We start from the raw sequence: 20,349 nt of genomic DNA on the forward strand, positions 1-20,349 counted from the left end.
GAAAGGGAGGAGGTCAGGTAAGTTATTTTTATTTTTAAAATGGCTGCAGCTGCCTGGGCATGATCCTGGAGGGGCAATCCTTCCATGGGGTGGCCAGCAGCTGCAGCCTGGCGACATTATGGGTTTGAGGGTGGGATAGTTCCTTGACTCCACAATCATGGCCTTCCCACTTTCCCTGGGTTCTTTGTAGTCTGTCTGGCTCAGGATCACACCAGATAGTGCCCTTTATCTCACTGATGTTGGTATATTCTTAAAATAAAATCAAAGTAATACTGACAAACATAAACATGAAAATTTTATTATAGAAAATATATTAGAATTTAATGAAATATACACATGATTTACAGTCAGGCAAAACTCAACTCCACAATAAAATGCTCACATTAGTAGGGCACCCACTAATTGTTCAGCTGGACTGCTAGATTTTCTAGACACTTCAACTGATAAATATTCAGAGGACCTTCAAGGATACCTAGAAAACAATTCATATATATATATATATATATATATTATTTATATGATAGATAGGTATTAAAAAAAAAGCAAAATTAGTTTTCATACAAACACCCAGCTCATGCTAACAACTCATGTTCAACCACCAAATGATCAATAATCACAAAATTGGTGTGCTGTACATATCGAAAGATGTGGAGCAAAAACTTACATTGCAGTAAGAGTAACTGACAAATTACTTAACATTGATTTCCAAAAAGATTTCAGTGTATAACTGTGATGCATAGCAGTTGTCATAATTCACACCACAAATTCTATATATTCTTATTATGAGGGATGGTTGGTCACTTGAACCTGATGTTATGAATATAGGTGTCCTGGGTTGAGCTGGAATTTATGATCTATAGGCTAGTTTAGAAACTGCAGTAAGAGGAAATTGACCCACCGAACATGTGATCAGATAATCAAGTTCATTCAATCTGGACACTTGCTCATTTGTTGCTTCAGTTTGCTGGTGACAGACTTGGAAACAAAACCTTAAAACACCCACGATGAGTGTTAAACCACATTGATTTGTACAAAGGCAGTTTGACTGCCTTTGTCTTGGGAACAGATAAGAAACCTGAACTCATATTATCTGCTTATTTTGTTGGGAGGAGGTTCCACAATTTGTCTCCGGTTAGGTGATTAACTGCTGCATGTCTGGAGAGGAGCAGATCTTGCCACTCTCTCTCTCATGTTGCTGATTCTTCTTGCACCACTGTTTTGCTATATATCTGGAGATGCTATGTTGCAACTCCATGGCCATACAAATTCCCATATTCCCACATAGAGAGCTCCAGAAAAGGTCCCACTTCAGGTTTAGCATCAGCAAGGTTAGTAAAGTATGTCTTTTGTTCCCTTTCGGAACCCAGGAGTCCAAGTTCAAAGTTTTATAAAAAATAGTAGACTACTGCATTGTTTCTGCTACTGCTTATCTGTTATCTTTAATAAATCTCACTTTGCAGTTTCTAGCCTAAGCCACAGGCACATCAAGGTACACTCAGTTTAACTGGCAACGATGACTCACTAAATGGCTGCTGGCACTGACCTGCCATGAACCCAAATATGTGATATTAATTTTTACTTTATTTTCAAAAAGATGGCTCCTGGCATAGTGGTATGCTTATCTTCATAATTAATATTAATTTTAGGTACCCAGGTTCAAAAACTAATGTATTTACATGAATGCTCAGCTAAAAAGTAGTCTAGGTTATAAAAAAACTGCCAAATATTTCATTTAATTTTGTCTTTTGACAGGTATTCAATTTGTTTCTTGATAAGCCTCATTGGTTGATGAGAATATAAATGAAAAAATTCTAACATTGTAATTGCTGTTTCTGTAGTACCTCTAGGACCATCATCTGGGATCTTTAATTGAAAGCCAAACTCCTACATCTTGCAATCTGTCAGGAGCTGGCAGTTAAACTCAAATTCTAAATTATGCACTTCAAAAAATAAACATACAAAATCAATCAATTCTTGAAAAGGTTTGAAAAATAAACCGCTTCTTTGATGGATGTACATGTAAAAATTATATTCATTTCAGTACTTACACTTTTTGACTGATAGATAAGCTTCATCCACTCTCCTCTTGATTGATGGATTTTTCAGTGTAACTTTGGCCTGTGAGCAACATTTATCTCAAATTGATAACATGCAAATCCACATAATGCTTATTATGTTTATTATTATCATTATTATTAGGACACCAATGCCAAAGTAAAAATAATCTCAACAGGTTAATTCATTATAGGAGTCGAACAAAAGAATGCGATTTGTCTTGAGTGCTAAAAAAAACCATATTTGATTTGTTTAATGGGCTGTTAACAGCGCTAATTTTGGAAATGTAAAAACATGCTTAAATATTTCACAATACAAAATGAAACCTCACTTGTTCATCTCCTGTGGTTTTTCTTACATATCTAAATAAAACTCATATTTCTCTTCCTATGGCTATCTATTCTGTTTGTTCACATTCTCTAATACTTTTTAATGCATTCTGTCTCCATTTTTCTCACTCATTTCTGCCGGATTAGTTTTCTAACCCTATTATTCACCGTAAGTCTGTTTTGTTTCCCTCCCAAATCTTAAGTATGGCTAACACACGTCCTTTTACTGATGCAGTTAATTTCTATGCCTTGCCTTTGGTAAAACGGTGGGCAAACAAGGCACATGGTAGCCAATAGGTACAGTGTCATATGTCGCTATGAGTATTGGGTGAGTATATTATGCATGCATGCTATTAAAAAAAGAAAATTAATAATTAAGCAACTGATCTCCAAACTTTCCTCTGCATTAATGAAATTGTAAATTTGTTTAAAAATACATTGACAGAATAATAAAATGAATCCATATGTTGTGACAAAATCTCCCTTAAAGCAAACAGACATAGGTAATAGCAAACACAAGGTTATTCATTGCAAATATATATTTATACGAGAGAAAGGGAGAGGGAATTTTTCCTGGCAAAAGAAAGTTGTGTTAAAATTAACCAATGTGCAAATCGACATGATGAAACAGGAAAGTATTCGTATCTTCCATTTGTGTGTTGCTGATGGAAGAAACGCAAACACAATGCCATAATTTATTACAATGGCTCAATGGCTCTTCGATCTTCACCATCTTCTTCAAAGGACACATTTCTCATTCAAAAGGCGTTCAGAATTCTCAAGCAATATACAAGGGTGAAAACTTAACAGAGTTGCAACACAAGGGTGCAGATTTCAGAGCAGTTGATACAAAAATTAGACTTGGTACCTATTTTTCATCAACAGGGCATGGTGTAAGTTGAAGTTATCAGATTGCAATACTCATATATATGGGACAATGTCACCCAGAAATAATTCTGACAGTGTAAATTTCTTTGTTATTTATTTGTCAGTTCATTTCACTGATCTCACATCCTTGAGCTATGTGAAATAAATGGTTGTGTGAAATTAAACCTGTTTCATGATACAGCTGTTTTCTTTGGTATTAAAATTTTGGAGAAAATGACCAATGATGGGATAGCGTTAACTTGAAAAAAAAGTTAAAAGGTGCACTCTTCAGTTAGGAGATGCATTACAAACAGGATTGAATTCAAGCTGAAAGTGATATCACAATGTAGATAATTTAATGGCACACTCACCTTTTGGTAATTATGAAGTAAAGCCCAAAGTGCTGAAGCACCTATAGTCTGAACTACAGGATTGTTATTTTCTAGACAAGCAGCAAATATTGACACAGTTTTATCTGAGGACAAAATAGGAAAAGTCAAGAACACAGTGAACACCATTTCACATACAGTTGTTTGACCTGGAAGCAATAATAGTAAGTGTAAGGAACATATATATTTTTATTTCTGTTGGACTGTTGTAAAGAACATATCTTTTTTTATCTTCTGTTGGACTGGGGATTAAAATTACAATGGCTGCAGGTTGAAAGACATATCCACTGGAACAGGGTGAGATATACATATAATGTTGCAGTCTTGGAATAGAGTGTGCCATGAAAGACAGGATGTTGCTGGACAGGAGTCCTAGACCAAGGCAGCTGCCTGGCAACATTTTAATTGGCTCCTGACCAGGTGGCTAGGGTTTGTGAGAAAGCAGAGCAGAATAGCTCCCAGCCTGAAAGGACCAAGGCCTAAATCCTCTTACTCCTACATGTGGAAGATTCCAGTAGTTCCACAATAATAGCTAGCTAGCTTTTGCTTCTCATATCTCTATAACCTGCTCTCTCTCTCTCTCTCTCTCTGAAAACCCCTGTCAAGAGGCAAAAGGGGAAAATCATTATCAGAGACACTGAAAGGCAAGTGCTCAACCAGTGAACTAAATGCTGAAAATGCTGGAAGACCACCTCATGTCATCAAGAAGAACTGAAACGAATTTGGAAGACATCGATCAAAATCAACCCATCGAATCCTATACTCCGGAATTGGTGCTATTGAACTGTTTTATTCCACCCATAAAATCCATATTTTTGTGTGTCTTACATGTCTTGTATGTGTGTGTATAGGGATTTAAGAAGGGGTAGAGTTTAGGTTATAGTTAGAAATTAGCAGTTCATAGTTCTTTCTTTTGCCACTGGTTAAAGACTGTTTGTTCAATAAGCAGTTATTTACTTATTAAGTTTACAAACCTGTGCTTGCATTCTGTTAACCTATATTAAACAGTTAGGTAGAATTGGGGCAATCTGGTGGTTTGGTCAAACCTTTTCACATTTGTTGCGGCTCAGGGACCAGTGGGGCTCGATATTACGGCGCACTCTCCCCAGTGAGTCATGACATAAGGAAGATTTGAGATTACTTTGAAATGTTTGGGGAATCTATAATTGTTTCAAAAATGTTTGAAAACTCATTTTAAGAGCTTGTATCAATTGTAAAGGGATCAATTATAATTACTGAATAATAAAAATACTGGTTCATGTGACCTGGTGACCTTTCACCTGGAAGCAGTACCAACAGAAAAGAATTTAACATCCAGATGGCCTACACAAGAACAGGAATACCAAGAGGAGAGGGGAGCTGAGAGTTGAGAAGGTTGTGGAAAGAGGTGTGCCATTGTGTGGAAGGTTGCACAAGTAGAACCTTGTTTACATGGATGCTGCTGCCTGCAGAGAATTTGCTAAGTCTTGGAAGGTAAGGAACTGGAATTCTTCATGGAAGAACCGTGGGGTTGAAACTGGGACCATACAGACAGGCTGGACTGCCTACTACCTACATGGGATAGCCTTTGCTGCATCTGCCATTTCATGGGCAGCATTTTCCCGTCGTGAGCGGGGGCAGGGCCCGCTCGCTGACACGTAAAATGACGCGCGATGTCGGGCAGGTGTCCTAACCTCACCGCACGTCATTCAGAAATTCAGTTTGGTGGCTGCTCAGCTGAATCGCTGTGTGCCTGACGAACTGTCAAAGGCCTATTAAGGCCTGTTAAAAAGTAATTAAAGTAATGAACTGAGCTGCCTGTCCAACCTTAAGGTCGGCAGGCAGGCAAAGAGCCCAGGTGGCCTTCGCACTTTTCATGAAACCTCATCCATGGGCGGGATGAGGTTACATGAAGGGTTTATTATTTAAATAAAAATTTTTGAAATAAATAATGGACATCGCCCAGCTCATGTGACAGTTTCACATGAAGGGACATGTCCTTAAGATTTTTCCCCATCTTTATTCACATTTCCATAAGTTAAACAAATCTCCCTGAGGTACCTCCGTGCCTTAGGGAGATCCCTGCGCTCTTCGCAGGGAATCCGCCCTCGCCTGCACAGGGAGTGCTCAGTCGAAAGATGAGGTGCTGTTCCTCCAGTTAGTCTTCGGAGAGAAATGCTCTAAAAGTTCCTTAAGTCAGAGTTTACTTTCTGTTCCGAATGTGAAGTTTGCACATTGCTAGCTGTTTGCAAATTGGCAGCTTCTGCACACAGAGAAGAAAACTAACACCTTTTGACACGTTGAAGTCTGCAAAGGTTCTTAAAGCTAAATAACTATATAAATAGAAGTTACACTCATAAACCACTACTTTACATTAACAATAAAATTAAGGATAATAAATTAATTTTCAACAGGTTTGAAAGCAATTTAGTTATCATCCATTCATTGACAAACCAGTAAAATAGGATAATCAGGGAAAAGTGGAAAATTTAAAGTTACTAACCATTAGCTAGAACCTTTGGCTTATTAGCAGGATTGAAGCAAATGTTATGAAGCACAAGAAGGGCAGTAGTCTGGTTGTTCTTGTGCTTGTGCTGAGACATTGCTGTTAGAAGTTCCAGACTTCCATTCATCTTCAGAATCATCTGCTGTCCCTCATCTCCAAAAGACATATTCAGCAATAGCTTCAACCAAAGCATGGCCAAAATACTTAGGGGTTTTCCTGCTGTCTTTGGTAATGGCAGGGCAAGGAAGTTATTCAAAAAATTGCTCTAAAATAAAGATTAGAAGCATGAAATGAACAAATGTCCTTACATTGACTTAGAAAGCAAAGCACCATTGATATCAACAATCAAAATGCTACCTGCCTAGTGGGCTGTGGTGAGTTGGTTTTTCAGATGTGCCTGTTAAGTGTCAACCTTCCAATCCAAAGTCTGAATAGAAATCTGAACCATGCAGAGTAATAAACTAACTTCTTGCATTTTTATAATGGAGCTAAAAACTTTCAATTCAAAGTGCATTTATGTGTAACAAATTAATGCTCTGTAGTTTTGCATTTCTTACCAAATTAAGAGAAATGTTTGTATAAATTACTACTTGAAGTCCCCTAATTGATGACATTTTAGCTCTATAGGATGTTAAAGAGTTCAGCTAATATCCGTTCTGATTCAATCAGCAATGAACTCCTTGTAAAACATGGAAATGAGCATTCTTTATGTACCTTGTAATCACTTCAAATCTGTCAATCACTTTCAAACACAGTACAAGGCAAGCATGCAGCTGGAAAAGATTGAATGGTTTTGCCTTTTCAGTCCTTCTTTGAGTACCTATCACCATTAACATCAAAATTGTGGTCAGAGCCGCTGTTTGATTTCCAAGGGTACATGCCATTAGGGCTCATTGACTTCTTCAACTCATGTTCTGTTAATGTTTTCAGAACCAATTCCTTTCCAAAATAATCAGTGGCTTGGGCTTAACATCCTCCTTTGGTACACTTATATTCTCACTTCCACTATCTTTTGTAAAAACTGACAAAACATTTAATACCTCTTTGTACCCTCATTATCCACAACTAGATTCCTCCTTAATACCTGAATGATATTTCTTTACTTTTTTTTATGTTTAATATATTTATAAAAGCCTCATATCTTTTATATTATCTGATAGTCTTTCAGCATGTTGCCTTCTAGCCCTTTCATTTCCTTTTCTATTTCCACTAGAAGACATTCTACATTCCACCTAATTTTATTTGGTACTGTTAGCCCTGGTTTTACTATACCTATAAGATATTGCAGTTATGAATTACAAGAGCATTGCTGAACATCTGATTCTACTAAATATAAATACTTATTTTAAAAAAATAATTGGAGGTATTTTAAGACTCACAGAAGAAACTGCTAGGTTATATCAATAACTTTACTCGCTAAGCATTACTAACCTTCTGCAACACGCCTTTACATTCATGGGACATGACCAAGTTGGAGAGGACTGCAAACGCCATTTGTTGAATGGTACTGTTGTCATGCGTCTTCTGTAAGGCTTGCTTCATGATCATATGCACCAGAGAACTACCTGCCAGGCCTCTTTGAGAAGAATGGGAAACAGGTGGTGCTCCATTGCCACAGCACAGGGAAACACATGCTAAAAGATACCAATTTAGAAAAATGGGCAAGACTTTGGTCTTTAATTCTAGATAGGTTATATATTAATATGGCATATATATGACTAACATGAAATGTGCTAACTAAATATACTAACACTTCTGATATAATTCTTCTCTGGATTTAATCTGAATTAAAAAGTAGGGAGAACAATAATTAATTGCATTACAAAATAAGATGCAAAATAAAGAAATCCAAATAAATAAATTCTTTAGCTCACCACCACCTTCTCAAGGGCAATTAGAGATGGGCAACAAATACTGGCTTAGCCAACAATGCTCACATCCCATGAAAGAATTTTAAAAAAACCTTAGGACTCCAACTGTTGAACAGATACCAGAGATCAGATGTAAAAGGAATAATCAATTTAGAATATCATTGCAGCATTTTTATCCATTTTGTGTTGTATACCTTATTAGTGGTGTCATGAAGCTATTAATGTATATAATATTATTGGAAAATATTTTTCTTTTAAAATAGACGTTTAGTCTTTGGGTGTGTCTTAATTGGATTAAAGCCAGCTAGTCTGGGTGCTTTGATATGTACTAGTTTTGAGACGTAAACAGAGAGGTAGAGTGCATTTGCATTTTTTGAATAGGCCATTCAAGATGTGGGGTGAAATCTGGCACCTAGCAAGCAGCAACCAAGCAATATGTTTATATTACTAATAACATTGGTACTATGAAAGGGGTTTTATCATCAGAAGAGTTGGATTCAAAGAGGCTGGTGACACAAAGAGGCTGGTGACACAAAGAGGCTGGTGACACAAAGAGGCTGGTGACACAAAGAGGCTGGTGACACAAAGAGGCTGGTGACACAAAGAGGCTGGTGACACAAAGAGGCTGGTGACACAAAGAGGCTGGTGACACAAAGAGGCTGGTGACACAAAGAGGCTGGTGACACAAAGAGGCTGGTGACACAAAGAGGCTGGTGATACAATGAGAACTTACATTCAATGAACTGTGCAAGGTATAACTTAAGCAGTTTGTATGTGTGCAGCGGAGAGGCAATGTAAGTTCAAAGTAGCTGGAAGCCTACAACTGTCTCCACAGGAACCAAAGTGAAAGGAGCCTCATTTTGAATTTGTAAGGTAAAAATGCTTTGCCTGGTGTCTGCTTAAAAATCTATGGGAAGTTGTTGTCTTAATGGAGATTAGTTTAGGAATTTGTTAAATAGTAATAATAAAAATTGTGAAAGTAGTAATTTGTGGCCATGTATATGTACTTAACTTGTGTAAATTAATAAAATGTTTCATTTAGTTTAATATAAAACCTCTCGAGAACTGATGGTGTGATTCCTGAATTTTGAGTTGCATCTCAAACATGCCACTTTAAAAATAGGTTATGACAGTTGTTTAAAGTTTCCCTCTGATTTTTAAATAATTTCACTAGAAGGCTGGCTCATAACAAGTGGATATCACCAATGAAATAACCAAAGTTTCTACCCACTGAGGACAGGAGATCCTGATCAAACAGTTTCCATCTTTCAATGATCAAGGAAAAAAAAGGAACATCTCCAAAATTAGATATAATATTTGACCATTTAGTTGCTGTGAAGTACAGGGATTCTGTCCCTGTTTATTGCCATGATAAGAAAGAAAAAAACTTGAATTTATTTAAATCCATTTCACATCCTCAGAACATCCCAAAGTATTTCACATTCAATTCAGTTATTTTGGAAGGGCAGCCACTGTTATATGAGCAAATATGGTGATGAATTTTCACACATCAAGATCTTACAAATTAGATTAGAGGCCACTTACTTTAGCGATGTTATTCAAAGGAAGATACTAGACAAATTCTGTCTTTTGAAAAGGTGCCATGGGGGTCTTTCATGTTTACCTGTACAAGCATATTGAACCTTTGTATATTGTCTGATCTAAAAGAGTGATGTTTAAACCCACAGCTTTGAGATTCAAGGCAAGAGTGACACCGTTAATATAAATTGTGATCAGCAGTGGTCCCAACATTGATCCTTGTGTAATACCACTTCCTACTTTCTTCCACTCTGAATAACTGTTCTTTACTTCCACTGGGCATGAATCCAAGAGTTTACCTAGATTTCAAGGCAATTACAACACCAGCAATGTGCATTTATATAGCATTTTAATGGAATAAAATATTCCAAGATGCTTATGAGGATATCATGTACCACTGGGTCATATTTTGAATGGCGTTTAAAGGGGTTCAATGAGCACAGCGTCAAGGGAACACATGCAGAAATCTGTGTATCCAGAAAATATACTGCCTATAGGTTGACATAGCTGTATGTTTTTGGGTTGTTTCCATCATTCTTACAATACAGTTTTATATTTTCGGTCACTGTTGCCGATGTGTCTCAACACCTTAAGTTTCACAAGCATGCTTATATCCCAATAAGCATCTTGGGATGTTTTGCTACATTCAAAACACTACCTAAATGCAAGTTGCTGTTGCTGTAATTGCTTTGAAATCTAGGTAAACTTTTGGTTCCATACCCAGGAAAATACTCCTAGAGTGGGAAGAAAGGGTAGCTGTTCAGAATGGCAGGAGGTGGCAAGAGGTGTTAAACGAGACTTAGTGGTAGGACCACTGCCGGTCACACTTTAATGATTTGGACTTCAGAATCCTAAACATAATTTCCAAATTCTCAGATGACGCCATACTGGGGACAATAGTCAATAACTGAGGAGGATTGCAACAAATTAAAAGAGGACATTAATAAACTTGCAGAATGGGCAAATAGTTAGCAAATGAAGTTCAATACTGATAAATGTGTGGTAGTACATTTTGGTGGGAAGAATAGGGAGATCACTGAGTACTTGGAAAGTACAATTCAGGGGCGGTGGGGGGGGGGGTGTGGTGGTTAGAGGGACAAAGGGATCTTGGAGTACAAGTACATCAATCACTAAAAGTTGCGCCACAGGTTAGCAAGGTCATAAAAATAGCAAACAAACTTTTTCCAGTGGAATAGAATTGAAAAGTAGGGAAGTTATGCCAAACTTGGTTAAACCACACTTGCCGTATTGTTTGTTGGTCACCATACTATAAAAAGGATATAGAGGCACTGGAGAGGGTGCAGAGAAAATTTACAAGGATGATACCTGATGTGCGGGAATACTTATCAGGAAAGGGTTGACAGGCTGAGTCTCCTCTCTTGAAAAATGGGTTACATCATAGAAGTCTTTAAAATTAAGGTTTTGGGGGATACAGAGAAAATATGTTTCCTCTTGTGGGAAAGAGCATAACTAAAGGCCATTAATATAACATTTTCACCAAGAAATCCAATAGGAATTCAGAAGAAGCTTCTTTACCCAAAAGAGTGGTGAGAATGTGGGACTCATTGCCACAGTGAATCTTATAGATATATTTAAAATAAGTTAGACAGGCATATGAGGGAGAAGGGTAAGGATGATTATGAGGGTAGATTCAGATGAGAAAAGATGGGAAGTGGCTCGAGTGCAGCATAAACACCAGCATGGACTTTTTAGGCTGCGCAGCCTGTTTCTATGCTGTATATTCCAATGTAATAGTCAGAAGTCTTTTTATGAATAATTTTAACTACTGGGATTCTCTCATGATTCCACAAGAATTCGCTCACTGTTTGAAAACTGTAGAGCATCATAACATCAGATCTTGTTTTAGCTTTAAACTATTAATTGAATTAATGTAACGAAAGATAGACATAAAAAAATTAACATGGAAGCAACAGTAGAAATCCTGTTGTCTAAATCCTCAATCTAAATGTTCACTTATTTTGTAAATAAATTTTCCATCCATTGTTTCTTTTCAACTTGTATTTCTTACTATGTAGGAGATGCACTAGTTTCAACTCCATCTCTTAGAATTTCAAAACTAACTGGAGGATTTAAATAGCTACAGCTTTTCAAACATTCTCGAAAATGGAATGTAAATTCCTGCATTTGAGTAATTGCTACTATCTGCTAGGAGTGGCCATTGAATGGCTATCATCTACCATGCCTGAATCGTTTCTTGCAGTGTTTGAGGTTAAGAGCTTCTACTAGCTTACAAAAATTACCAAGAACCACTGACTAGGTTTTGAAAAAAATAAGCCAATACAAGACAAGAGAGAACAATTTCTGAACAGATACAGAAACCTGTAAATACATCACTTCCAACTATTCTAAGAACAACCGAGAAAAAAGTAAGGCGAGTGAACTTAACAACAGGAATAAGAACCAAGGGCAACTACCAGAACAGTGAATGCGGGTCAAGGGTAAGGGGAGAAGATACTCTTCTGTAGCACGGGAACAGGTCGTATACATGACATCTCCAATGTCTGCCAACCTGGGTTTACTCCTTCAGTTTATGGAGCATGTTGAACTGAATAAGCTTGTTCTACAGGGACATCCTGATGTTGTGAAAGGTGCTGTAATAAATGCAAGTTAGTTCTCCCTTTGAAGTTTTACATATTTCTGCGATATTAACTTTACAAAGATGAATTTTAACAGGGAGCAGATTTTGAAATCTTGAAAACGTTCAGAGTTTGATGACTTGCCATCTTAGAAGAGTGATATTTGGTTGCGAAAAAACACACTTTGAAAGTCTTTTGTATTTCATTCAGAATTTTGATTAGCTGCCTACAATATTGGTTCATCTTGATATGTGTCCTTTTTGTACAATTTAGTTAATTAAAAACTTTCATATGCTTCAAACATAATTATATGCTATTAAACAGATAAGTACAGACCTTATCCAACCATTATATTATGCCAAAACAATTCCCATCTACTCTGAATTAAAGGATAGAATTCTCATAGCTGTACATAATAAGTTCACTTTTAAATATATGTTCGCTTAACTTTTATAAATTCACACAACAAATTTAATTCATAAATAAGTCTTTTAAACCTGAAGATAGCACAAGTTAATCCAATCACTTTTGCTTAACGTCACGAGCGATGGATTTACAAGATGGTTGTTTTAAAATCTCTCCTTTAATTTTGGGTAAAGCAATGCTCTGGATAGGGGACTGGTGGTTATATTAAACATCTTCCCGAAGACAGACCCATGTGATCTGCTTGTCATGGGGAAAGAAAGCTAATCCAAAAGCAATAAAAAAAAATCAAGTGACACTTTTTCACATCTTGACACAGAAAACAGGGCAGCTGCTTTCTGGGCACAGAGGGGGAGACAAAAAAAAAACATCTGCTGCTAGGTAGAGCAGGAAAAAGCTTATGTTAGCAACCAAGTAAGATGCTTGTGAGAGCTGGCTTTCTTCAAGAAAAAAAAAGGACAAAACAGATGGGATTTCTGGAGATATAAGGAACAAGGGGTTACTGATGTGGACCTTGCTGATGAAAGTCAGTTCTGAATACTAAGGCCGAGTGGAACGATTTTAGAAGGACACTGAAAGATTTGACCTGATATGGGAGGCAGAAGTGAGCCTGCTAGAAAGCTGGGATTAACTTGGGATTTAATCTTATATTGCTACACACTGGCCACAAGTGCGGTGCATAGCCAAAGGAGTTGTAAGATGTACCTCGATTGCGTTAATTAGTTAATGTGAAGTATCTTTTTTCTTTTCTTTAAGTATCTTTTTTCAGTTTGGTGTATGAGTTGTCCATTAAGTAATATTTTATTTATGTTGATTTTATTTTATTTGTTACAGTAAGAGTCTTAAAACATGAAATCTTGTCCTTCTGTTATATCCATCGGTCGCTGGAACTCATCTCTTAAAAAGTTAGGTCTCTAAGGGGAAAGTAACATTTAGATTGAACAAGGAATTGTATTAATTGGAATATTTATCACCTCTGTGAAATATTTTAATTGTTAACAGACCACAACTGTTTCTCATTTTGTTTTGCTAATAGCAGCAAGTAACTGAAATGGGATCCATTTGTGGGTGTCTGGTTCAGATAGGTATCATCATCAGTTAGGCTGAAACTTGAGTTTGGATAAAGTGTACTGTGGAACAAGAGTTTGAAAGCTGATTTCGCTTCCAGTTTGCTGATAGCCCAAACAACTCTTGATAAGTTATTTGTATTTAACAAGATATTTTATACAATGAGACTGCTGTTTTAATCACGGGCCTTCCTCAGTTCATTAGCTCTACTCACATGCCGGCAGGTTTGCTGTGTAGACACATAACAGTTTCAGAGCTGCCAACATCAATGTGTCATCCATTAAAAACCAGGGCCAAAGTGAATAAACTGCACTCACAAGATGAGCATCAGACGCTGCAACCTATAAGAAAAAGTGGGGGCAGAAGAGGAACCTCTCAGTTTGAACGATTATGCAAACAGTAATTAAGAACTCTTACCAATGAATGCATTATTTTGGCACCAGACTTACTTTGCATTCAACATTGTGATACAAGCAATTCCTCAGCAACTGCATCACCATTTTCAGCTCTCTAGTAAGACTGTCATCCTGTGTTTAGACATAAATAGGCTATGCGAATAATTATGAAACATGAATAACAAGTGACAAATTATGTATTGTTATATTTGCTACTTTATAAATAAAACACATACACAATTCAACTTGAAAAATGTTAGCAAAATGATGTGTGGATTTTAAAAAATGCACAGTAATTAGCTAAAAGGGATTTTTCTAAGCACAGAGGCAAACTAGCATGAGGCATAGTGAACTTCAATCAGATGAGCACATGTGAAATCCCCTGGTCTCAAGGAATTTTGCTGTTCAGCAAATACAATATCTCCTTAGGGATAATGTGAATCAACTTGGACCAGCTATGAATATTTTTTTTTTATTCATTTATGGGATGTGGGTGTCGCTGGCTACGCCAGCATTTATTGCCCATCTCTAATGTTCAGAAGGTATTTAAGAGTCAACCACATTGCTGTGGATCTGGAGTCACATGCAGGCCAGGCAAGGTAAGGGCAGCAGATTCCCTTCCCTAAAGGACATTAGTGAACCAGATGGGTTTTAAACGATAATCGGCAATAGTTTCATGGTCATCGTCAGACTTTTAATTCCAGATTTTTATTGAATTCAAATTTCATCATCTGCTGTGGTGTGATTCGAACCCGGGTCCCCAGAGAATTACCCTGGGTCTTCTGGGATACTAATCTAGTGACAATACCACTATGCTACCACCTCTCCTAACTAAAAAGAGAGACATGCCAAGAAATTACCAACAGTGCATCAGGAATCTTTAAAATTAAAATCATTGAACTAGTTAAGTATAACATTGTTGTGACTTGAGAGTCACATACGCTTGTTGCGGGGTGACCAAGTTGGTACTTTAGATGGAGTAGTTCTGCAGACACTTCTTAGGTGGGCCACATTCTGTTTATTTACAAGGTACTCAGCAGCTACACCAAACTCTATCTACATACTTCTACTGCTCACTTGCAGACTGACTTCCAACTAACTACTAACTAACTAGAGTTAACCTGCACTACTCCACTATTGTTACACAAGATTTTGTGATCTTCCTTTGTAACATTCTTCTTAAAGGTATACTACACATCAGATAAAACCATAGTTACCGCAAACACCTTAATGTTTTTGTAGCAGGGCTTGGTCATTAAACATTTTTCTTGAATGTGTTTACTAAATTATTTGCTTTTCTTGACTCCATGCTTACCTTTTTCCTTTGGATCACTTTTCCAGGTCTCAGCGAATCTAAGTTGAATTGCACATAGGTATGCTTCATCTGTTCTATACAGCTGTCAACAAGGCCAGCTAAACAAGGAGGAATACTAAAAATATTAACCAGACAAAATAATTGCCCATGGTTATTTGATCTCAATCTTGCAAAATATTTAATTTTTCATATATTCAGTTATGCTCAATGTATGTTTTCAACTGACAGAAATTCTTATACATCTGCAAAAATTACCTCAAACTAAATTTTAATTTATGATATACACTGGAAATAAGAGGTGATGTATAGAACCAGTACATTTGTTATGCAAATATATTATGAAATAAGCATAACTATTTTTCTATTGAAATCTTCAGCATTGAAGAGAGTATGCTGAAATTAATTCCCAAAACAGATTTTTCTTGGAGTGATATTTGTGGGATATCATTGTGGTGTAATAAAGTGCATCTCCTCCAGTTTGTCCCTATCAGAGTCAGAGATGTCCACATCAAGGAAAAGCTCCCCATTTACTGCCTCAAGAATAAGCCTTAATCCAATCCAAGGATTTTTTTTTCTTGCACAAATGTGGTATATTCTATTTCCCACATCAATCATATTTACCAATTCACTAAGATTGTAAGGCAAAAACAGGAAGGACAGTGTGCTAATCCACTGCTCCAAGTATAATGGGTGCTTTTGATGAATAAGAAGCCCTGTGAAACATAAAACCGACATATTTGAACAGGTTTTAATTTTGTGCTGTAGAGTTCCACCTTTGTATCAGCCTGAAACAAACTCCAGCCATCACGACTCACTGGGGATAGTGCTTGGTAATATCAAACCCCACTGTTCCCCAAGCTGCGGCAAATGTGAAAAGTTTGACCAAACCACCAGATTGCCCCAATTCTACCTAACTGTTTAATTTAGGTTAACAGAATACGAGCACTGGGTTTGTAAACTTAATAAATTTATTGAACAAATACACACAGATTTTAAGGGCAAGATAAAATAGTTCAATTGCACCAATCTGGAGTACAGGATTAGATGGGTTGATTTTGATTGATGTCTTCCAAATTCCTTACAGTTTGTTGTTGACGATATGAGGTGGTCTCCCAGCACTTCCAGTCTGTGGTTCACTGGTTGAAAAACTTGCTTTTCAATGTTTCTAACAGTGATTTTTCCTCTATTCCTCTTCACCGGGGCTTTCAGAGAAAGCAGGTTACAGAGATGTGAGGGATAGCCAGCTAGCTATTATGGCAGAATTGCTGGAATCTTACAAACACAGGAGAGAAGGTTTCAGGTCTTCCTTCTTTGCAGGCTGGGACCTGTTCTACCTGTATTGTTACCACACAAAACCCTGGTCACCTGGTCAAGAGCCAATTAAAAGGCAGATCCCCCTCTAGTCCAGAACTCCTTTCCGGCACCATCCTGTTCTCTTATGGCACCCTATTTTCCAGGATAGCAACATTGTAGATATTGCTCATCCTGTTCCAGTGATCATGTCTCTCAACTGTAGGCATGGTAGTTTTTTAAAGCCATAGTCCAAGAAAAATAAAAAAATAGGTTCTTTACATGCCTCCACCCTTAAAAGAGATGAAACACCATTTCAAAAATTTGTTTCATCATAAGCTATGTGACACATGGACAACAAAACATGAGACTTACATTCATTCATCCATCCCCCTTACACTTATTTCAGTAATTTATACCCAGGACAATGCATCCACCATCACATTATCTTTAATGGGAATGCAATGTGAACAATCTTTACATTGAATGGTTGAAACAACAGACTCCATTTAAACAGTTTCACATTTCAAGTTTTAAACTTTTCAATTAAAGCCAGCGGATTATGGTCAATGTAGATTAGTGTTTCTTTGTTATTGTGTCGGACGTAAACTTCAAAGTTTTGAAGAGACAACAACAATGCTAGAGTTTCTTTTTCTATTGTACAGTACTTCCTCTGCTATTGATTTAGTTTCTTGGAAAAGTACCCCACCGGCTTCTCTATCCCTAATTTATCACCTTGTAATAGGACCGTACATAACCCCAAGTCGCTAGCATCAGTTGCCATCCTAAAAAGTTTGGCAAAGTCAAGAGAGGCCAACACGGGTTCATTTATCAGGACTGCCTTCAGCTTTTCAAAGGCCACTTGGCATTCTGTTGACCATACCTCTTTTGTCCGTTTTCTTAACAAATTGGTTAGAGGTACAGCTTTTATGCGGAAATTAGGCACAAACTTCCTATAAAATACACACATTCCCAAAAACTTCAATTTCTCATTTGGTTTTAGGAATGGAAAATTCTATTAGAGCGTTCACTTTTGCTGTTCTTGGCAACACCTGCCCTTGTCCGACAATGTGACCAAGGTAAGTTACCCTTGCTTTTGCAAGTTCGCTTTTGGCCAGATTTATGGCTAAACCAGCCAACAGCAATTGCTTAAATAGGTCCTTTAATTGCTTTACATGATCTTCCCATGTGTCACTATATACGACAGCATCATCTAAATAAACCACACAGTTAGGTACTTCAAGGAAATATGTCGGTGTTCCATCACTGTAGCTGGGTCCTGGAACTCCCTTCTTCACAGCACTGTGGGTGAACCTACACCACATGGATTGCAGCAGTTCAAGAAGGCAGCTCACCACCACCTTCTCAAAGGAAACTAGAGATGGGCAATAAATGCTGGCCCAGCCAGCAAAGCCCACATCCCGTGGATGAATTATAAAAAAAGGTACTTCAGCTGCGACTCGATGCATAAGTCTCTGGAATGTAGCTGGGGCGTTTTTAAACCCAAACGGCATGACTAGACATTGACACAGTCCACTTGGTGTAATAAAGGTGGATATTTCTTTAGCCTTTGATGTTAATGGCACATGCCAGTACCCCCTTAATAGATCAATTTTAAAAAGAAATGAAGCATTATCCACCCTATCGATGCAATCCTCTAACCGAGGAATTGAGTACAAATGTGTCCTTGTTACTACATTCATTTTCCTATAATCTATACAAAATTGAGTGGATCCATTCGGCTTAGGAACAAACACGACCAGTGAGCTCCAGCTGCTTTGGCTGGGCTCAATCAATTTAGTTTCCAGCATATATTTGATTTCTGTTCCTGAGCTCATTTATTTGAGCCCAACCGATATGGATGTTGTTTTATTGGCACTGAGGCTCCTACGTCCACATCATGTTTAGTTAACGTAGTACATCCAAGTGTACCCCTACAAATTTCCTTATACTTCCTAAGTAACCTTATTAAATCTTTCCGTGGTCCTTCCTCTAAATACGAGAACACAATGTCTAACTGTCCCATTATTTTCGTATTGGCTAGTTAAATTGTAGGTGGTTCATTTTGCACAGTATTTCTCCTTCTACCTTTTACTGTTGTCATTTTCCACTACTCCAACCACCTAGCACACTTGCTCTTTCTGATCATCTCCTCTGCAATGAAACTGTTCAAACATGTTTATGTGACATAACCGTTTCTTCTTCCTATGCTCAGGAGTATCTATCAGATAAGTCACTGCATGAACTCTCCTAGCTATTTTGTAGGGGCCACTGAAATTCACTTTCAGGGGTTCACCCTGCAAAGGTAACAATGCCAATACTTTGTCTCCTGCTTGGAATGTTCTAAATGTAGCATGTTTTGTCTGCCCATTCTTTCATTTTGGCTTGGGAAATTTTCAAGTGCTCTTGTGCTACTTTAAGTGCTCCTGCGAGTCTTTCCAGGAATATGGACATGTAATCCAACATGGAGGATTCATCTTTCGGCTTCAGGAACTTTTCTCTAATCAATTTTAATGGGCCTCTTATTTCATAACCACAGATCAATTCGAATGGACTAAATCCAGTAGATTCACTAGAAGAATCTCTGGTAGCAAATTGTAAGAAATCTAATCCTTTGTCCCAATCCTGTGGGTGTACATGGCAATAGATCTTAATCATGGTTTTGAGTCTGATGATATCTCTCTAAAGCTCCCTGTGTCTGCAGGTGATAAGTGCTAAAGTTTAGTTGTTTGATACCCAAATTGCTGATTATGTCCTAGAAAATCTTAGACATGAAGTTAGAACCTTGGTCAGATTGTATTTCAATTGGTCGGCCATAACAAGTGAAAAACTGAGTTAACTTTTCCACTACCATCTTAGCTGCAATCATCCTTAAAGGAATAGCTTCTGGAAATCGGGTGGTCATATCCATGATTGTAAAGATATATTGATGTTCTCCTTTTCTTTTGGGTATTAGTCCTACACAATCTACTAATACCCAACTGAATGGTTCTTCAAAACTTGGTATGGGTATTAAAGTTGCTGGTGTAATTACACACTGGCGTTTACCTGCTCCCTGACATGTATGACATGTCTTACAAAATTGAATTATGTCCTTATGAAGCCTGTTTATCAATGCTTGGGTTTTCCGTATTTCTACATGTCCTGCCATTGGGATTTCATGTACTACTCGCAATATCTCCTTACGATATTTGGGCTGTACCACTATCTGATGAGCAACCATCCATTCCTCATCCGCAGGTCTGTGAGGGTGTCTCCACTTCCTCACCAGAGCTCCATTTCTAAGATAATTGCGCTCTGGAACTCCTTCAGCCTCAACTTCAGTGTGAGCTGACTGTGCTAACTTGTTTAACTCTCGATCTGCTTTCCGAGCCTCAATTAAGGAAGACATGCTAAACACTTCCTTTGAATTATTCTCATCCTTGAAGAAATTTTCGGTTACTCTAACATCTGATCATGGTATTCCTTTGACCTCTGGTGATGGACTTTGCTTAGCCATTGCTCTGGTCACTACACATGATGGAAAAAACTTGTTCTTGTAACAGTTTGGTCTCTTTAGCCTCCTCAGACTTTCCATAATTATGGGCAAAGCTATAACCTTCACTCCTGCCAAATCGTTCCCCAGGAGTAAATCAACTCCATCCAAGGGAAATTTCCTAACCACTCCTACAACCACCGACCTAGACAAAAAAATTCACTTTCCAATTGCACTTTATATAATAGAAC

At 37.5% G+C, this 20,349-nt stretch overlaps 1 protein-coding gene across 2 annotated transcripts in view; it reads right to left on the reverse strand.

Moving 5' to 3' along the window:
* Positions 1–284: 284 nt before the first annotated feature.
* The window catches only part of rttn (rotatin), a 218,535-nt gene continuing 198,470 nt past the window's right edge, over positions 285–20,349 (reverse strand). For both annotated transcript variants that reach the window (XM_041190273.1, XM_041190274.1), the window contains 8 exons: positions 15,334–15,431; positions 14,073–14,150; positions 13,838–13,964; positions 7,557–7,759; positions 6,123–6,390; positions 3,623–3,726; positions 2,049–2,118; positions 285–472 (listed from right to left, as the gene is read on the reverse strand). In XM_041190273.1, coding sequence (XP_041046207.1) covers positions 399–472; positions 2,049–2,118; positions 3,623–3,726; positions 6,123–6,390; positions 7,557–7,759; positions 13,838–13,964; positions 14,073–14,150; positions 15,334–15,431 — 1,022 coding nt within the window. In that variant the 3' untranslated portion in view covers positions 285–398. The remainder of the gene's footprint in view (positions 473–2,048; positions 2,119–3,622; positions 3,727–6,122; positions 6,391–7,556; positions 7,760–13,837; positions 13,965–14,072; positions 14,151–15,333; positions 15,432–20,349) is intronic.

Source organism: Carcharodon carcharias, chromosome 6 (assembly GCF_017639515.1).
Source record: "Carcharodon carcharias isolate sCarCar2 chromosome 6, sCarCar2.pri, whole genome shotgun sequence".
In the NCBI taxonomy this organism is placed as follows: Eukaryota; Metazoa; Chordata; class Chondrichthyes; order Lamniformes; family Lamnidae; genus Carcharodon; species Carcharodon carcharias.